The sequence below is a fragment of the Triplophysa rosa genome, linkage group LG20 (genome assembly GCF_024868665.1).
Source record: "Triplophysa rosa linkage group LG20, Trosa_1v2, whole genome shotgun sequence".
Taxonomy (NCBI): domain Eukaryota; kingdom Metazoa; phylum Chordata; class Actinopteri; order Cypriniformes; family Nemacheilidae; genus Triplophysa; species Triplophysa rosa.
The window spans coordinates 7,453,388-7,472,617 of record NC_079909.1 but is presented as its reverse complement, the minus strand read 5'-3'; the positions used below and the strand labels follow the sequence as shown (position 1 = coordinate 7,472,617).

General features: G+C 39.0%; 2 protein-coding genes across 2 annotated transcripts; both read left to right on the top strand.

Annotated features, from left to right (window-relative positions):
* The first annotated feature begins 243 nt into the window (after positions 1–243).
* Positions 244–2,436, top strand: si:ch211-262i1.4 (thymic stromal cotransporter homolog). The gene is made up of 2 exons (XM_057362759.1): positions 244–1,195; positions 2,276–2,436. Exons 1-2 carry the CDS (start codon positions 244–246, stop codon positions 2,434–2,436), a joined length of 1,113 nt encoding a protein of 370 aa, XP_057218742.1.
* A 2,419-nt stretch (positions 2,437–4,855) lies between these two features.
* ptbp1b (polypyrimidine tract binding protein 1b) lies at positions 4,856–16,958 on the top strand. The gene is made up of 16 exons (XM_057362332.1): positions 4,856–4,932; positions 5,484–5,534; positions 6,978–7,008; positions 9,965–10,025; positions 10,108–10,280; positions 10,376–10,522; positions 11,052–11,207; positions 11,433–11,543; positions 11,712–11,886; positions 12,014–12,091; positions 12,174–12,319; positions 13,583–13,616; positions 14,422–14,514; positions 14,601–14,817; positions 14,903–14,980; positions 15,072–16,958. Exons 1-16 carry the CDS (start codon positions 4,925–4,927, stop codon positions 15,202–15,204), a joined length of 1,692 nt encoding a protein of 563 aa, XP_057218315.1. The 5' UTR covers positions 4,856–4,924; the 3' UTR covers positions 15,205–16,958.
* The last annotated feature ends 2,272 nt before the right edge of the window (positions 16,959–19,230 follow it).

Below are 19,230 nucleotides of genomic sequence, written 5' to 3'. Positions count from 1 at the left end.
ATTCATTTGCATGTAACTAAAATTATTGAGAAATTGGAGAGTATTTTTCTGTAGTGAATTTTCTCAGATGTTTGAAATACAATAATTATAGAGATCAATATACCATAACTTATCAAGATACAGCAAAAATGAGTAGCGTCAAGCCAAAAAATGTATATAATAACATATAATCTTATTTACCATTTGTGTTTAAGGTTATAACAAGCACATCCTCAAGACGTAAGCTCTGTTTCTGCCAATCAAATGGGCATCATTCTGACTTTAGTGGAGCCAGTGGTGGTCATCAATAAACTGGGAACCTCTTTCTTCGAGATGGCTCTCACACAGACCATATACAACCACTCTCTGAAGACAACAGCTGGAGACAGTGATCGAGCACAGACGTTATCCTCACGCTTCCTTCTTATTCAGAGTGTAGTGTCCTCTGTGGCAGCTATGCTGTCCATCATACCTCTGAGCCGTATCGCTGACCATCACGGACCTAAAGTCTTTGTGGTGGCCTCTCAGATGGGTTCTGTTTTGGGCATGTTTATGCTTCTCATCTTCATGTACAGTGAGGTTCCTTTAGAGTTTCTGTACTTGGGTTCTTTGTTGCACGGTCTAAGTGGGGGTGGGCCGATGTTCTGGGCCGGGGTGGCCGCTCTGGCCTCCCTGAGCTCGGAGAAAGGCAAGCGCACTCTTAAACTAAACATCGTGGACTTTTGTTTTGGAGTTGCAGGGGTCGTGGGAGGTCTCCTGTCTGGATATCTCTATCAGATAGGACCTTCGGTTCTCCTCTCTATTGCAATTCTGGTCAGTGTGGTGGCACTGCTGTACTCCGTGTTTCTTCTATCTGACGTGAGATGTTCTGAATCTGAGAGTGAGCCGTTGTTACCAGAATTTGAGAGTGTGAACAGGATGGACAAGATCTCTGTAGGGATACTGATGGTTGCCATGATGGTTTTCATGGTGGGCATGGTTGGGGCAGAAAACGTGCTTCAGCTGTATGTGTTGAAGCCTCCTCTGAGCTGGAACCCAGTGTGGGCAGGATACGGCAGGGCTGCCACTAGTGCCATGTACCTCAGTAGCTTCCTAGGAGTCCTGATTCTGTTTAATGTGTTAGGAGACACGGCGCTCACTCTTGTGGGCATTGTATCCAACTGTGCTGGGATGGCTATTATGGCATTTGCCATTGAAAGTTGGGTCTACTTCTTGGGTAAGTCCACCTGAAAATATATTAAAAGATAATAAACAATAAAACAAATTATATAATACAATGGTCTGACTAGAGTTAACAGAATAATAAGCTCATCAGAGGGCCTTCAAAGGTACTACAAGCATTTTTTCAAACGACATGCATTACATGTCCAAACCAGCAGGTGTCACTGAAATTGCTGTACTGAGAAATCACACTGTAAATAAATAAAAAAATAGAACAGAATTAAATAGATGAAGATAGTTATTTTGAATTTCCAATCTGCTTTTCGTGCATTTTTTTCCAATTCCAGGTGTCATACTTTTACAAACTCCATCTAAAGTAATAGAATAGAATAGAATTGAAATAATAAATCAAATAATAAATCAAATAAAATAATTTAAAAGTTTAAAATAAAAAGTTTTTAGTGTTTATTGTCATTTTCACAAGAACATTATTCTTGTGTGTTTCTCTGAGTCCACTTTAGTCATAAAAGATTAACACAATATTTACACTGTCTAATTAAAATACCATACACATATATAAAAAAGAGGTGTAAGTAAATAAATAATATTGCATGATTGCATGACTATGTAAGTAACATTGCACATGTCGGTTGACAGAAGTGAGATGGTAATGCATGGTAATACACTTCAGAATAAGAAAACCTGCCTTTTGGCACACTCATTAAAACAGGCTTAAAAGTAAAAGATTTGAAAATGTGTTATGGTTTCTAGCATGTTTCTACATTAAAATGTGTTGCTTACAACAGCCAGAGGAATCATGATGTTTGCCTGCGTTCCCATGCCAACACTGCGAGCAATGCTGTCCAAGAATCTGCATCCCCAACAATATGGTAATATCACAACTACATATAAAAATAAACTTAAAGAAAGCAATAACATTTAACTCATGCACAGTGCATGATATATTTTATAGTTATGGTACTCTTTGTCAGTTTGGTGTTGTGTATAGCTGGTAAACAAGTATGTTCTTCTGGAGAAGCTGGTTGACCAAATTAGTCTTGCTGAATACCAGCATCCACAGCACAACATGCTGTTTTATTCTTTATAAAAATAAGAATTATTCACTGTGTCTCAGGGCGAGTTTTCGGGCTGCTCCAGTTGGTTCTGGCTGTGACTGAACTTTTGTCTAATGTCTTCTTCACCTCCATCTACCCGCTGACTCTCAGCTGGTTCGCTGGATTCTGCTTTCTCCTCTCCAGTGGCATTAGCTACATGAGTACTGTTCCAATCCTGTGAGTACAGCTGCCCCTATGGGCAGACCACCAGAAAAATGTCTGTCTCCACATTCATTCGATTAATGTGAATTTGTATATCAAATGCATATACTGTACTTTAAACTGCTGTGAAATTACAGTTAGAGCTGCTTTTTCTTTTTTCCCTTGCAGTTATCTAAATGGCAGAATAAGACATGAAGCCATTTGAGAATGAAGAATATTATTCTATTTTCATCCATAATAATCTCCTCTAGACTGTATAATCACATTAAAAATGATTTCCTAAATGTAACATTGATTTCTTTGAACTATTGTATAAAATAAATTTAATTGTAAAAATAAATTCCAATAATGTCAAAGAATTGGACAGACAAGTTGTATGGGTACAAATATAATAATGCTGGTCAAAAGGTATAGGATCACTTATTCATGCCTTTTTAATATTTTTTTCTAGATTGTAGATTAACACAAATGCATCAAAACAATAATGTGATGGAATCCCATCTATGATGGGCTCTTATTGGCTACTTTTTTCTCATTATTTAGTCCAAATAATCCATTTCAAAAACTTTTTCTTACATAAAATTTTACTTATTTATATAAAGAAGATTATATAAAAAAATATAAAACGATGCCTTTAGATTAAATGATTTTTAAGATCATGAACATTTCAGTCAAGTGATCCTAAACTTTTAAACGGTAGTGTACGTAAAATAAACACACAAATTATGAAATATATAAGAATATATATGTTGTGAAAACAATTTTTTTTAAAGAAATTGCATTTTATTGTTATAAAAGAACGTTGCTACATAATTTTACTAAACAAAATTTCTTTTGTCTTTTTTCAAGTCTTTTCCTATATTAATGGCAATTAATAGTTCTGACCGTCATTTCTCTCTTCACATTTTCTCTACAGTACACCATGTATAAAATTGATGAACTGCATTCATATCTTTATATAAAGTCAGAGATCTTTTATCTATAATGTCCAAAAGCATCCACATGGTGTCACCTAATCTAAAACAAGGTCTTCACAAAGCACTCATCTAATACAATTACCTGGATAAATAACACAAGATGGTTAAATACTGAAGAAAAGCACTTTTAAGGTCTTCTCGTTGTTTAAAAATGGTCAAATTTTAGAAAAACTATTCCAGCTTTTTGTTTGGGTTAAGTCTCTCCCACTGACAGCTGTATAATCTCCTCAGTTAAAGCCTGACTGATTGTTTGGTTTCTGCTCAGGCGGGCCTATTATTTACCTGGCCAGATCAGGTGATGCGTTTAGTTGGCTACCTTGGAGACAACGAGTCTCAGTTTCTGTTGCGGCCCCTATCTATTATTCAGCCCAGCAGGTGTGTCTCCCATGGCACAAGAAAAAGTAATTTCCTGAGTGTTACAACAGGTAATTATTAATGATGATACCTGATTCTTCTTTGTGCCCTGTAGTCTGTCTGGACAACACATTTCAAGCAGATAAACCTGATTGTGGATTAAAACTTTGTTGATAATTCTATAATCAAGAAGCTATTAAATTGATGTGTGGATAGGCCTATGTGCTGTTTTACCAAACTCAAAATAATTTGTACTTGACTAGTCGGTCTATGAACAGAGTGAAATGACAGTAAAGACTCTTCTCAGCCCGGTGGCCATGAGAGATTCCGTCTCACACCAGAGACTCTCCAACATCAAGGAGATCATTGAGCCTTTGATGCCAGCATGGCTTAAATATAACGGACAGCAATTCAACTATAGAGGTTTGATCAGAAGACAGTGTCTGCGGTGCAGGGCTGAAGAAACAGTGCATTTGTCTGGGAGTGCTCTTTATAAACTTCCTCCTTATCATTTAGGCCGTCTTTAGGCTTGTAATCTATGATGCCACAATCCTCATTCATGTACATAAGCCGACATACATTGCACCAACGTGTTTTTACATGTTACAATCAGACATAATGGACGTCTGCTGGGCTTTCTGCCTGAAATATTTATAAGCTGGTGTGATTAGCTTACATTGCTGTTGTGTACACAGCCAACCATCCATCGCAGACTGTTACATTAAAATATGCAAGGCTGGACCATATTCTTCCACATTGGTTTAAAATTAGTGGGTCCTAAAATCTCATAAACTTATTAACAGAAAAATAATACATTAATTAGACAAAACGCTCGTTTCATAAGGAACAAAGTGCACATATTTAAAAAAGAAAAATCCTAGTCCCCCGACTCTTTACTTCCTTTTTCCAAACACAACACGCTGAACATCGAACAATACTCGGATGCGGCGGAACACACGCTACACTCCCTCGACTGTAACCGCCCCTCGCTTTCAACTCGTCTTATCCAATTACAATCCACCTCGTGTCTCAGACTTCCATTGTTTTCAGGAGTTGACCAATCAGCGAGCTAATCGCTGTGGCGCCACTCACCGCACCCCGCCATTTTGTAGCGCGTTAAGAAAACTCAGCCAAGCAACAAAGTTACGGATCAGAGCTGTTGTTCCTCGGTGTGCAATGGACGGGTAAGTGATGTTACATGATTATGAATGGAAATAAAGTCGGAGTCTTTGAGTGATAGACATCCTTTACGGTTGCACGAACTTACTTTAGGTTTATCAATTACTTGTGTTTTTTTGTTTGATTGGTCATCGCGAACTCGCCAGTTGCGATGAACAAACCCGTAGTTTTCTCGTGCATCATGTTTTTGTGATGCTTGATGTTTTCTTAACTACGATTTGAGTTTTTGCGTATGTTAACCCTAATTTTTCGAATACACTGCTATCCGTGTTTTAGCTTAAAATAGGCAATTGTCTGTGATTTAACTTTCCGCCCCAAACTGCTAAGATTTTTCTCGAAATGTATTTTGCGTCACGTGTGCGATAAAGCGTAACGTTAACCTAAATGGAAATGAAAAGAAAATAAGAAGCAACGCTCTTTGAAACTTATAAATACGCAACGCAACATTGAACATGTCCAAACTTAACGTTATTGGCATAAATGTGAGATATGACGTTAGTAAGATAAATTGAATAGTAGGATGTGTGATGGCATTGACACCTTTTTCCCTGTGCAGCCGCCTAGAGACTGAATTGTATCCTATGGGATCGAGTTACGCAGAATTAGAGTAAGTTCACCTGACGTTTTACAGCTTAGAAGTGCTTAAAAGTTCAATAATGGCTGCATCTCTTTTCTAAAGTCTTCGCTTTTCTTTCTGACCCGCACATAGATTGCATTTGTTTTTGGATGTGTGGTTCAGAGAAATACTAGTATTGTGTTGAAACACGTTGTTTCTTACCACAGAAAAAAATCACCATGGTAACCAGTACGTTACCAGGTAACCTTACGTTTACCAGGTTACAACTATTACTATAGTAACAGTTGTAACCTGGTAAACGTAAGGTTGTAAAGTGTGTCCAGTCAGCTTAAAGGGACAGTTCACCCAAAAAAGAAAATTCTGTCATCATTTACTTGCCCTCAGATAGTTCCAGACCTGTTCAAATTTCTTTGTTCTACTGGACACATAGAAAGATATTTTGAAGAATGTCAGTAACCAAACAGATTTCATCCCCCACAGACTCCCAAAGTATTTATTTTCCCTACTATGGCAGTAAATGGGGGATGAGATCTGGTTACTGACATTCTTTCAAATATCTTCCTTTATGTTGAGCAAAACAAAGACATTTATACAGGTTTAGATCAACTTGAGGGTGACTAAATGTATAATGTACAAATGTATAGTATAATGCAATGCGAGTCGCTTTGGATGAAAGTGTCTGCCAAATGCATAAATGTAAATGGTGACAGAATTTTCATTTTTGGTTGAACTGTCCCTTTAACCATAGACCTGGATGAACCAGAAAGACACTGTGGACATTGACTATGTAATGTGATACACAGAAACTAAAGCTGTTTAACCACACCTCAGGTCTGCGGACCCCTCGCCTGAGCACTCACGCCTATCTCCATGCTGTTTTATCCTCTCTGAAAAAATGTATCAGAACTTCGGGCTTAAGGCTTCTTTCGCTATTCATTGTTTTAAACATTAAAGCCTGCACGCCTGCACTGATGTGTTGATATTAAGACTTTTTAAAGACCTGAGCCAGAGAAGAGATTCTGGCATTTTCTGTGACTTCATGTGAAACAGGATGTGGGGGTTAATGTTCAATCATTGACTGACCCGAAATACCACTCATATTTCTTGGTCTACGGGAGCACTGTGGGAATGAACTAGATTATATCTAGTCATAATATTTTCTATGATTATTCCTTTCATGGAAATAAACATACGACCAACGTGACACAAATGAATCTCATTTTCTCTCTAACCCCATACAGATTAGGTTCGAATTCAAGTGGTGATGAATAGTGCATCACAACTCAAAAAATATATATTCAACAATTTTACTTTTGTTTCATTAGCCCTATATTGAACAAAGCAGGGGGTCAGATGGTGGATGGGTTGGGCTATAAGCTTTTCACTCTATTCTCCTTTTCCAGTTTCTGTTTTATTCGTTTTGTTTTCTTTTTGGTTTCATGCTCTGATTGCATCTTTTTCTTTGTTTTACAGCGTCGTTCACGATATTACAGTTGGTACAAAGGTAAGAATCTTCTCGTAAACTGCAACCACCACATTCAACTGACTATATACACTTTACAACATGACTTGATTTGGTACATAGGATCTATCCCCTTATCTTCCTTTCCTGTGTGTTGAATGCCTCTCTGTGTTGAGAAAATTCACATGGCTTTTGTTACATCCACACCTTCTGCTATCACCCATTTCAGATATGATTCATTCTGGCAACAAAGAGTTGTTTCAGAGCAAGTCAAGGTTTTGCCAGAACAGGCACTATAAGAACCATCATGTGTTTTTAGTGGTCAAAATAGGTCGTTCAGATTACATATGATTAGGTTTTTAAATAGTATTTTGGTTTGTAATATTTCTCTTGATTGTTGACGTGCATGTTATGAATCTCAAAGTTAGAGGAATTTCTAACTTCATGCTGGGCTCAGCCCTTGAAATGCCACAACATGAACAATCCTGCTCGCTTTCTCATTAAAGATGATTTCCTGTGGTATGTGGGTTGTGAGGAGGGACCTGCAGGATGTGGAACAAAAGGCTGATTCATGGGCCTCATTTAAGTTACCAACTTACACGTATCAGGTCATGCAGAAACGTATGTAGCATGGAGACTGCTTTTATCTGAGGATTACTGGAGTGGTCGGATCCAAAGTCTGGATTTTAAAAAAGGTTTTATTTGAGATTTCTGCTTTCAAGCACATGCAGAATTTCAGCATAAATAGTTTTAACTTGTAACACTCTTTTGTTTTCTAAAACTGAATTGCTGAATTATACTTTCAGCAGTTTAACTACCATAATGTGCACTGGAAGGAAATGAAGTATTGAATTAAAAAAAAAACACAATTACAGAGATAATCTGCAAATTTACTTACAATATTTACTTAAAATGTTATTTTTTTGGTGCCCCAGCTGCTGGAATATTACCATTTTTAACAGGTATTTTTGAGACATAAGTGAAACTGCATATTCAGACCATAGACTGTATAAAACATGGACGTAGTGTCCGTGATGTCACCCATATGTTTCTGGGGAGCTTTTTTGAGACCTAAAGTGGGGGTTTCGATTGTCTTAAGATGGCCGTGTCTGTGATCAACATACAGGTGACAAGCTCAAGACCCATTTCAGAGACATTCCTGAGAGATGGGTTCTGGCTGTTGATATGACGAGATCAATGAAGGCCTTTCATCAAATGCAAATATGTTTGCCCCATCACTCGGCAAACACATGTAGCTCTTGTGTTTGTTTAGCAGGGCTGATCAGGGGGAAGATGAATGGGGGAGGGGCTAAGGGCTGACATGGGGTTTGCTTGATGCTATCGGTCGCTCTGTCTCTCAGTATCTTGTCAAGAATGTTTGTTGAAAGCTTGTGTGCCACAGGTACTGATTACAGCACATTTACAATACACAATACGCTGTTAACGCATTGTCTCATCCTGTTTGTAATGTCTGTGTGCACAGCGACCTGATGTAAATATATAGCCTGTACAGACTTAATGTTTGGTGGTTTCATTACGGCGTGATGTAAAACTGAGGTCTAGACCTGTGCTCGTAACCTGTATGGTTAGTGTGGTAAACGGCTGGAGTTTTGACAGTAATTGTGGGTGAAAGACACACCTGGGCGTATTGAGAATGGGTTCTGTGTATTCAGCTCCGGGTTGGGTTTCAGTTACCTGCAACGCAGGCACAAGGTCTCCATGGTGAGCGCATTACAATCAGAGCTGCCCTGGCAACGGCCCCCGTTTCTATAGTTGTGAATTGTGGTCTCGGCCCTTCCTCCCTGCTCTTCACACCTTTGTATTCTGTTTAACGCAGTATCCCATCATGCCACACCCAACACATTTTAACACATTGAATGTTTGTATTCATTATGCTTCATTAACTCGGGTAAATGGACAGAGCTAGTGTTGCAATACATTGTTGTGATCCCATCACAGAATTTGACTGCTTTACGTAGAATAACACAAACGCATACGTTTTTTATCCAGAGTGTGATAGCTACATTGTTACATGCTTACGCATTTGTTTATACACGAAAGCATGCAAATCACTTTCTGTGGAAATGTATGGTGTAGATGCTTTTCATAGAGCACAAGGCAAGTTGTGTTGAACATAAAATGTCCTTGCGAACTTGTGTTGGGTTATAACATGCTAAGCTTGTTGGAAATAGCTTGTAGTGCTTTTTAGTGTAACCAACAATTGAGAAGAGCTGCAAGTAACGTTTCCGTACAAGTCGTAAAGTCTTTCCTGAGTTCAAGTTGAGCGTTTTTTGGAGTAATCCTCAAAAAGGTTGTTTATTCAGAGAATAGCTTGGCTCGGTGTGTTAAGATGCCGAACCAGATGCCTGTTGTATAGCCGCCCTCCTCTGGTTTACATGTGGTTCTCATTGAGTTGTTTGGCTGTGGAATGTTAATACGTGGTGGGTAGGCCGTGTGGTTAATTGGGCTCCGTTCGGCTGAATACGCTGGTTTTACCATCGCTTTAACTTTTACCATCAGCACTGAATGCGTCCAATTTATTGCAATAACAACATCCTGCTGTTTGGATTGTCTGAACTCGGATTACAGACAGATTAATTGAGATTCGTTATTTTAATCTGTTGAAACACTGGTCAGTGATTCAGCGAATCAACCACCTGAAACGTAAAGCCGCCCCTCTCCCCAGTCTACGAGATGTCTTGTGTCTCCAGATTCAGCTCCGGGCGAGGGGAGGGGGGTGTTTTTACTGGCTGATCTCTGACCTCACCCACCCTTAAGGCTATGCCGTTTCACAAGAATGCTGGATGTCGTCACATTGTTCTTTTCCCGCGTGTTAACACTCATTAACTTATAACAAATACACCAAAATATTGGATGGTACCCAAATTAAGTGTGAAAACGATCACCTTCATTTCTCTTTTGCTAACTTTGATGTTCACTGTTAGTCTGCAAGTCGCAAATAAGTATTCGTGACATGTGTTTATCCTTATTTTTCCAGAGAGGATCTGACGAGTTATTCTCCTGTGTTTCCAGCGGGCCCTATATCATGAGCTCAGCAGGTAGAGTCTCGCTTATTGTTACCTTCTCAGATATGCTCCGGTTTGTCTCTGCAAACCATCTGATCGTCTGCTTTGCTCACAGCCAACGGCAGCGACAGCAAGAAGTTCAAAGGGGACATCAGAAGTCCTAGTCTTCCATCTAGAGTCATACATGTCCGCAAGCTCCCCAATGACATCAATGAAGCTGAGGTCATCTCCCTCGGCCTTCCGTTTGGCAAAGTCACCAATCTGCTCATGCTGAAGGGAAAGAATCAGGTACCTTCCCATCTCTACTCGCAATACTCTGATTTTCTAATCCTGAGATTGTTTAGCCAGAATTGAACGGCATACATTGCTGTTTTTCTGCTCAGGCGTTCTTGGAGATGAATTCAGAGGAGGCTGCTCAGACGATGGTTACGTACTACTCTTCAGTCACACCAGTCATCAGGAACCATCCCATCTTCATGCAGTATTCCAACCACAAAGAGCTCAAAACAGACAACTCGCCAAATCAAGTGGTATGTGCTTAAAAACAACCCTTCATTTCCATTCACCCTCTTTATGTTTAGTTAGCATCCACCCACTGCCAGAACATCACATACACACTGTTTAAGTCTTCCAGTACACATCTTACAGATTGATTCGTAAATGTTTTTTTACATAAAGACTTATTTGGTGCAGCTGTGCGTTTGATAGTTGATACAAGTGAAGGGTCTTGTTTGCATCCTTTTTCTTGGTGGCTACGTGTTTCACGCTGCCCGTAAACACAGTTTATATGCCTCTGAAGGCCTTAAGCAGCGAATTCCACAGCTGCAGCCCATCAGCACTCATTTGGAGAATTGCTAAATTTGCTTTGCATCGCTCTGTTTGAGTAAACACATGAAACGTTGCTAATGGCATTTACGCCAGTCTTGTTTAGAATGTTGTGTTTGGAAAGAAGTACTTTTTAAGGACATAGGGGTAAAATAGAAAATGTGGTGTTTCTTTTTTTAAATCTAATCAACCTTTCATTATTCTTGACGTGTTTGTCGTTTCGTGTGTTTTTAGAGGGCGCAGGCGGCACTGCAGGCAGTGAATGCCGTTCAGACAGGCAGCTTGGCTCTAGCTAGTGTTGACCCGTCTGGTATGGCTGGCCCCAGCCCTGTCCTCAGAGTCATAGTTGAAAACCTCTTTTACCCCGTGACCCTGGATGTCCTTCATCAGGTATAAGCATCCTCCAGGGCTGGGTTTCCCGAAACCTTCTTAACGCTACGTCATTCTTAAGTTATACCTTAAGAGTGGTAGCGATATATATTCTTAAAAATGACGTAGTGATACGAAAGTTTCGGGAAACCCAGCCCAGTTCTCTTTCTCTGTTATACTGAACCAAATTGGCACATTCAGAAAGATTGTTCGATACTTAAGTTTGTGTAATGGTTTCCTTGACAGATCTTCTCCAAGTTTGGCACGGTGTTAAAGGTGATCACTTTCACAAAGAACAACCAGTTTCAAGCTCTCCTGCAGTTTGCCGATGGCCTGACCGCACAGCATGCCAAGCTGGTGAGTGGCGCCATCTATATGTCAATATAAGTAATGACCGTGATTGCGATGACTTTTAATGCATTGGTGACCTTAATAAACAAACTATACTTTCAAAATGCATTTTAAATGCATTTGACCTGATGTGGGCATTATATTTAGATGGTACATTTGCTTTTTTCTCTCAAGGCTTTGGATGGACAGAACATCTACAACGGTTGCTGTACCCTGCGCATCAGTTTCTCTAAGCTCAGCAGCTTGAACGTGAAATACAACAACGACAAGAGCCGTGACTACACACGACCAGATCTGCCCACAGGAGACAGCCAGCCTGGTCTCGAACATCACGCTATGACTGCTATTGGTACATAAAGATATCATTTTGCCCAGCATCTCTTTTTCTTATAAACCCTTCCCTTGAAATCAAATTCTTAGCACTCATATTGTCTCAAAAGGCCAAAGAATAATTTTCCCTGCCTTGTTTTTCACAGCTCCTGGTATTATCTCCGCTGCACCGTACGGAGGAGCTCACGTCTTCCCACCTGCATTCGCCATCCAGCAGGCCACAGGTAAGACTGCGTATCCATAAGTCTATAAACCCTCTTAATCATACATGTCTGATTTCTTAAAAGGAAAACTACTTTCTTTCAGGGTTGACTCTGCCTGGGGTTCACGGAGCTCTGGCCTCGCTTTCCATCCCCGGAGCAGCAGCGGCCGCTGCAGCTGCGAGCAGAATGGGCTTCCACACATTCCCCGGCGGCCACTGCGTCATGCTGGTCAGCAACCTGAACCCTGAGGTTAGTAGATCCCACACCTCGCCAGATGAAGGTTTATTTTTTAGATCTTTTGAGAGACAGGTCTTAGCATCCCGTCCATCAGCTGTAGTTTAATTTCGAAGATGTTACACGTAGTATTGCTGTTAAAGTCTTTTAGCGTTAGTGAGGTTAATAGATAAATGCCGTTTTCAGAGTTTCCATTAACAGAAGCTCAGTCTCTTTATTGACACAGTATTCTCACCCCTCCTCAAGTACTTTAGTTCGGTTATTTTCTTCCTCTAACATCCTCAGATTTCACATAAAAAGATGCCATTCAGTTGCGCTTCATTCTGTTTTCTTGTGTTGCTCTTATTTAAATATTTTGCTTCTTGACTTCATGTTCCACTCATCTCTGCCAATATCATACCATCGTAAAAAGAAAAGTTGTATTTTCCTGTTGGTCTGTTGTATTGAGGTGGCTTATAACACCCATACCATGTTAAACCAATGCTCAAATCATATTTTTGATTTATTAATAGTTTATACATTATAAACAATATTTATTTATTCATTATTAATATATTTTTATTCTTATGAATGATCAAAATAGTTTCTCTGCCAACTATTGCAGTTCAGGGTGTGAGTAGACATTCATATGCATGTGTTTTATATCCATTTTAGAGTTAGAGTTTGACGTATTGATCTATATTTTGATTCCATTTTGAGCTTGATAAACAGTCGACTAGTTTCTTAACTTTTAAACAGACCATAGGAAAATGCATTTGCATATGTGTAGCATTGAACAGGTTAACACATTTGAGAATGAGTACATTTGTAACTAATTGCTAAAGAATAGCCTATTTTGCTGGTGAAGTTTCTGTTAACTTAGCACTATATTTACTTTGTATTTCTTTGTGTATACTGACCTTGTTTTTTTACCTCCTTTTTCTCTTGTTTTTCCCTCCCCATTCCCCTCATCCCATTCTTTTTTTTTTTAACTTCCTCTTTGCCAATTGGCTGCACGCACCATATGTCTCTCTTTACTGATTGAACATGTACACAATCCAACACGATCACACACCAAACATCAACACAAACACGTACACACACACCTCTCCTGAACCCCCCTCTCCCACCCCCTCTCTCCTGCTCCCAATCCATTAACCATCTTCATGATCCAACCATCGTTTTTCGCCATTTCCTGTGGAACTGCCTCGCTGCCTCGGATATGTTGAACCTCCACTCTGCCTCCGATCTTTACCTGTCTCTTCTTCCTCCGCTGCCCCCCTCTGCTGTCCTTTAAAGAGAGTTACGCCCCATTGCCTCTTTATTCTCTTCGGTATGTCATCCTTTAGCATCTTTTTTGGTCACTCGTTTGTTTTGTTCATTTAAGTTGGTTTTATTTCCTCACAAGGCCGCGAGGTCTTTGAGTACCTCGCTTGTTTTCTGCAGTATTTGGTGTGGTGAGATGAGACACGTCATGAAAAACTGCAGCCTTCTGGTGGTGCGATGAAGTGTTTCCTCTGAACGCAGTGGGAGGCTGCAGCTTTTTATGATGCACCAAACAAATTGGCGTCTTGTAAAATGTTGCATGCTTTGGAAAACTTTACACTCAACCTTTTTTTTTGCATGTCTTTGGTGAAAAGCTGTTTAAAATACTTGGTTAATAGTCAAGACTCCTGCTGATTTATAAGTTCATCCTTTTTTGGGTTAAAATATATTTTCATCCCCTTTCTTTCAAGTTCTTTTTATCTCAGTCAATCAGGCTGCCTACGTTAATCTGCACTTAACTCGAAATCGAGTATAGACTGAAGATCTGCATTTGTGCTTTAACTGTTTTCTCGACTCAGTTTTATTCTGTGCAATGCAGTTTCTTCTCTAAAATCTTTAAAAAAAATTCTCACACACGTTCCTGCGTCTTTTTTACATTAGAGCCCCCCAGATAATAATGCTGCGAGACACGTCTCTGTTATAATTCTACAAGTTTTTGTACCATGATAAAGCATGTGATGGTGTGATATAATGGAGCATCTTGATTGTGAACTGAAGTTTTTATAGCATTCAAGCTGGTTTGATGAGGGTGTGTATTATAACATACTGACCGACTGTATAAGACACGATTCTTACCGTTTCTCTGTTTGTAGGTGTGTATGGGGACGTATTGAGAGTGAAAATCATGTTCAACAAAAAGGAAAATGCTCTCGTACAGATGTCTGATGTGACACAAGCTCAGCTTGGTAAACATCCTTAACCTGACCGTTATTTTCAGACCTTATGTAATATTTACAATATTTTCAGTTTTTTTTTTTTTTTTCCATTTTAGCAATGAGCCATCTCAGTGGGCAGAAGTTATATGGCAGGCCCCTGCGTGTTACGCTTTCCAAACACACGACTGTCCAAATGCCACGAGAGGGACATGAGGATCAGGGTCTCACCAAAGACTACAGTAACTCTCCTCTCCATCGCTTCAAGAAGCCAGGCTCCAAAAACTACTCCAACATCTTTCCTCCATCATCCACTCTGCACCTTTCGAACATCCCGTGAGTTCCAACACAACATTTCACTCTTTTTATATGACGTATTTAAAAACCTGAATGTTAACTTTTATTGATGTATTCGTTTCAGGCCCGCTGTTGTTGAAGATGAACTCAAGATGCTCTTCGCTAGCAATGGTGCTCTGGTTAAGAACTTCAAGTTCTTTCAGTAAGTCTTGCTGTTGCTTTTTAATATCTTCAGTGTGTCAGTAGTAAGGTTTTGGTGAAGTACTGATGTGTCAAAATCAATCTATCTTCAGGAAGGATCGTAAGATGGCTTTGATTCAGATGGGTTCAGTGGAGGAAGCAATCGAGTCTCTCATTCAGTTACACAATCACGACCTTGGAGAAAACCACCATCTTAGGGTTTCCTTTTCTAAATCCACTATTTGAAACAAATGCTGGGTTAGAGGGGGCTGGAGATGCCCGTTATTTTTAAACCTCGAGTCTTAACTAAAAAGCTCACTTTCATCATTCCATTGTACTTTATTTAAGAGGCATTTTAGTGGTTTTAAATATTTACATATGTTTTAATCAAATATTTTAATCAAGGTTTTAAAGCAGTTGTTTGTCCCTCGACTTCAAGTTGATCAATGTTATTTTGTATCATTTTAATCGGTAGATGTCATTCCGTCTTTCCCCAATTCAGTTTTAGGGCTAGTTCAACTCTAGACACGATTGATTTATGTAGATGCAGAGCTCAACCTCCACGGGCCTTTAATTCCACAACATACCATTTTGTGCCTTACTGCCCCAGAACCTCAAACCTCTGCAAATCATGTTTGCAAATCTGTAGTTTACAATCAGTTTCATGCTCTCTGCAGACATGGATCATTTCAGTAAGCCGATGGTACAGGCCTTGAACTCTGCATTATATCCCAGAGTTATATTCTCTATATCCTCTAGCTTTAGCATTTATACTGTATCTTTAGAAATAGAATGTTTACAAACAAATTTATGCAATCATTTGTGTATGAATCCAATAGTTAAATCTAGATTTGTCTTGTTTTTTTATACTGTGGGCCATTGCATGTTGGCTGTGGTCAGTAGATCATTAATCGCTGTTTATTGTTTGTCCTGTATTTTGAATAATGTTTAGTAGTGTTGGGCTTCATGTTAATGTGTGATATAGCAGATTATTTAAGCTATTCTAGTTAAATGCCCCATGTTTTGTATGTATTGATGTACCTGCGTGTACGCGACAGCTCGAAACCAAAGCCTTCATAAGGGACAGCCTGACACGTATTGCCTCAAATGGCTTGTAGAAACATGTCCTCTCAGTGCTCAAGCGTGGCTTTGACGCTCTGGATATCTCTCTGTAGAGAACGCCTGCGTGATGGAAACAGCAGTGCAGGTGAATTGGGACGGTCAGCAGATATATCTGATAATCAGCACTCCTGCTGAGCTGTGCACATCACACAAGTCTTAACACATCAGACACAATGGCCTTCAGTGACCTCTGTAAATAAGGAGCTGGGACCTTTATTCTCCTTAAAGTGAAAATTTGTTTTGGAAATACAAAAAAGTGCCTTTTTAAAATGATCACAGTCCCGGTAGATTCATAGCAGTCAAGTCCAGAGACACAATGCTGTACAAAATTCTAAAAAGATGTTTTCTGAAAGGCTTGTCAGGGCAACGAGAAACCTGTGATGCAAATCTGGCACTGCTCTGGACCAGGGAATATAGAGGAAAAAACGCCACCTTTGTTTTATTATATTACAAACAGTTTGTTAACTTTTTTTACTATTTTTCACTACTTCCCTTTTGTATGGGACCAATCTCAAGTTTAGAGGCTGATAAACATGCGCTTTAAACTTGCCTTGTTGGAAAAGTCACTTTAAAATGCCTAAAAAATGTGTAAAAACGTTTTTGTGCATCCTTGCACAACACAAAAACCCTTGATATATAACATCTGCCTTAGATTGAAAACTGTTTCTACCTGTAGTCAGACAGATAAGGTGTACATGCTATTTTTGTATCATAATGTTATGGGTTTTATACCTGTGAAAACATGTATATTTTGATTACAGCCATGGACCATGAGCATGCAAAAATAAAGTTCAATATAAAAATGGTTAAAATCAGGATTACACCGTTGCAGTCTCGTTCTTCATGACATTCCTAGTTGTACTTTTCTATGTGTTTTACATTCAATAAATATTTGTTTACTTAACCGTCTGTGCGTTTATTTATATGCAAAAAAAGCTTTGATGAAATTGAACTACACATTTATAATGTGTTCTAAGAAGTTCTTCCTGTTGTTATTAGGTACTTAATTTCAAAGAAACTTTGTCTTCAGTGTTTCTCATTCCGCAGTAAAGAATAAAAGTCATGTTTTATATTAGCAGTCAAATAATATAATAATAGTTTTTGAATAAATTAAAAGGAAGATTGTTATATTTAGAAGGATCAATAAATAATCTCAGTGGCTCATGTCCTCATAGTTGGCTCTGCTGTTTATGGAGCTCTGTGACTTTGTCGTCCTGTTTAGACTCCATAAGTTTCTTATTTTCTTGAAGCAGTTTTGCCATCTCTTTAGATGCCTGCATCTCCTTCATTTTAGTCTCCTTCAACTCTTCCTGCATGCAAGTAAGGATTGACAAATCATTGGTTGCTGTAACTCAAGTGGCAGAGGATGACAATAGCAACACCACCATCATGGGTCTCAAATCAATGTATGTGCCTTCATGGTAACCAAACCCATGACCATGACGTTGCTAGTGGCATGCTCTACCATTTAAGCTTTGGGAATACGTATAAATCATGCATTAATGCATATTTTGATCACACCTTGAGTGAAGTGATGAGGTCCAGGTTCCTGTGGATGATGCTATTGAAGTGGTCTTTCATTTCTTCCAAAGCTTTCTTGTGGTTGTGCATTAGCATAGTAATGTGATTGTTCTTATATTCCTCAATCTCGTGAACCTCTGTCTCGCATTTCTCTTTTTCCTGCTGATGCTGATGCTTTTCCTGCATCTTTTGCTTATATTTAGATTCAATTTCTGTGATGAGATTTTCAATCATTAAATCTAACCTTGCCAGTAAGACAAACACTTGTACATGTTATGCAAACTCGACACAGACCAGATCTAACTGGTGAGAGTGTTTTACAGGCCCAAAGTCCCACTGAATTGCATTCTGACAGTAATGAATAGCTAAACTTTCAGATTGATCTGTCTCTGTCTTTGTCATGCTGTAAGGCCTTTACCAATGGTTCAGCAATTTTAAGTTTTCAGAAAAAGCTTTATCAAGCCAACATAAATATGCTGTTTTCAATTGTATATTTAACACTCTATAAGGTTTTGTGACCCTGTCTGTGATTCTACTTAAATGTCTAATGTTGTAAGAACCTCGCAATTGATGATAATCTAAGAGAAAAATAACCTCGTATTTGTCTGGAAAAGTCATTTATCAGGTCAGTCTTTTCCTCAGCATGTTTCTGTTGAAAACGCAAGGTGTTTGTTAGCTCAGACAGTGTGTCATCATCATGTGAGATATATTGAGCAGTATTGTTGTTGTCGTAGCGTATTATAATTATGCACACACACCAGTTGAAAGTTCTTGAGGTAATTCTTAGTGGACTGCTGGCGCTCTTTCCTGCGCAGATCCCTGCGCAGCTGCGTCTCGAGCTCAGTATGTTCCGTCTGCAGCAGCCTTCTGCTGTGACAGGCTGTTCTGCTGCTCATAGAGGAGGTTCTTCACTTTCTGTTTATATTCCTAAACAACAACAACAACACACGTCAGCATCACCTCACATCACATTGGTACGTGTGTGTTTTTTGTAGCCTATAGGATTGCGCTAGTTAAACATTGTGATATCGAATGCACTGGATAAAAGCGTCCTACTTTTTAATTGAAAGTATAAATAACATTACATTGCAAGACCTTAATCTCTTGTTGGTGACGCACTTCAGCTTCCTCCATCGCCCGTTTTTTCTCATCCAAATCTTTTTTGTTGATTTCCCAAAATGTTTGGATTTCGTCTCTCTGTATTTTAAGATTATTGCGCTCTTGTTGACCTTTTTGAAGTTCATCTTGCAGACGGCTTCTTCTCCTACTAAAAAAAACCCCACACTATAATGGAGCAATGAAATGATGAGTGAATGATGCCCGTACAGTGTTGTGAATTAAAGTGAATACAATATTGTGTGTGTAGATTATGCAACATTTCTCTAAACTGCAGCAGTTTTGTGCAATAAAAATCACATCAGACCTGCTCTTTGTACAGTCGTGGCCAAAAGTTTTGAGAATGACATAAATATTAATTTTCACTAAGTCTACTGTTTCAGTGATTTTTATATGTTTTTGTCAGATGTTACTATGGTATACTGAAGTATAATTACAAGCATTTCATAAGTGGCAAAGGCTTTTATTGACAATTACATGAAGTTTACGCAAAGACTCAATATTTGCAGTGTT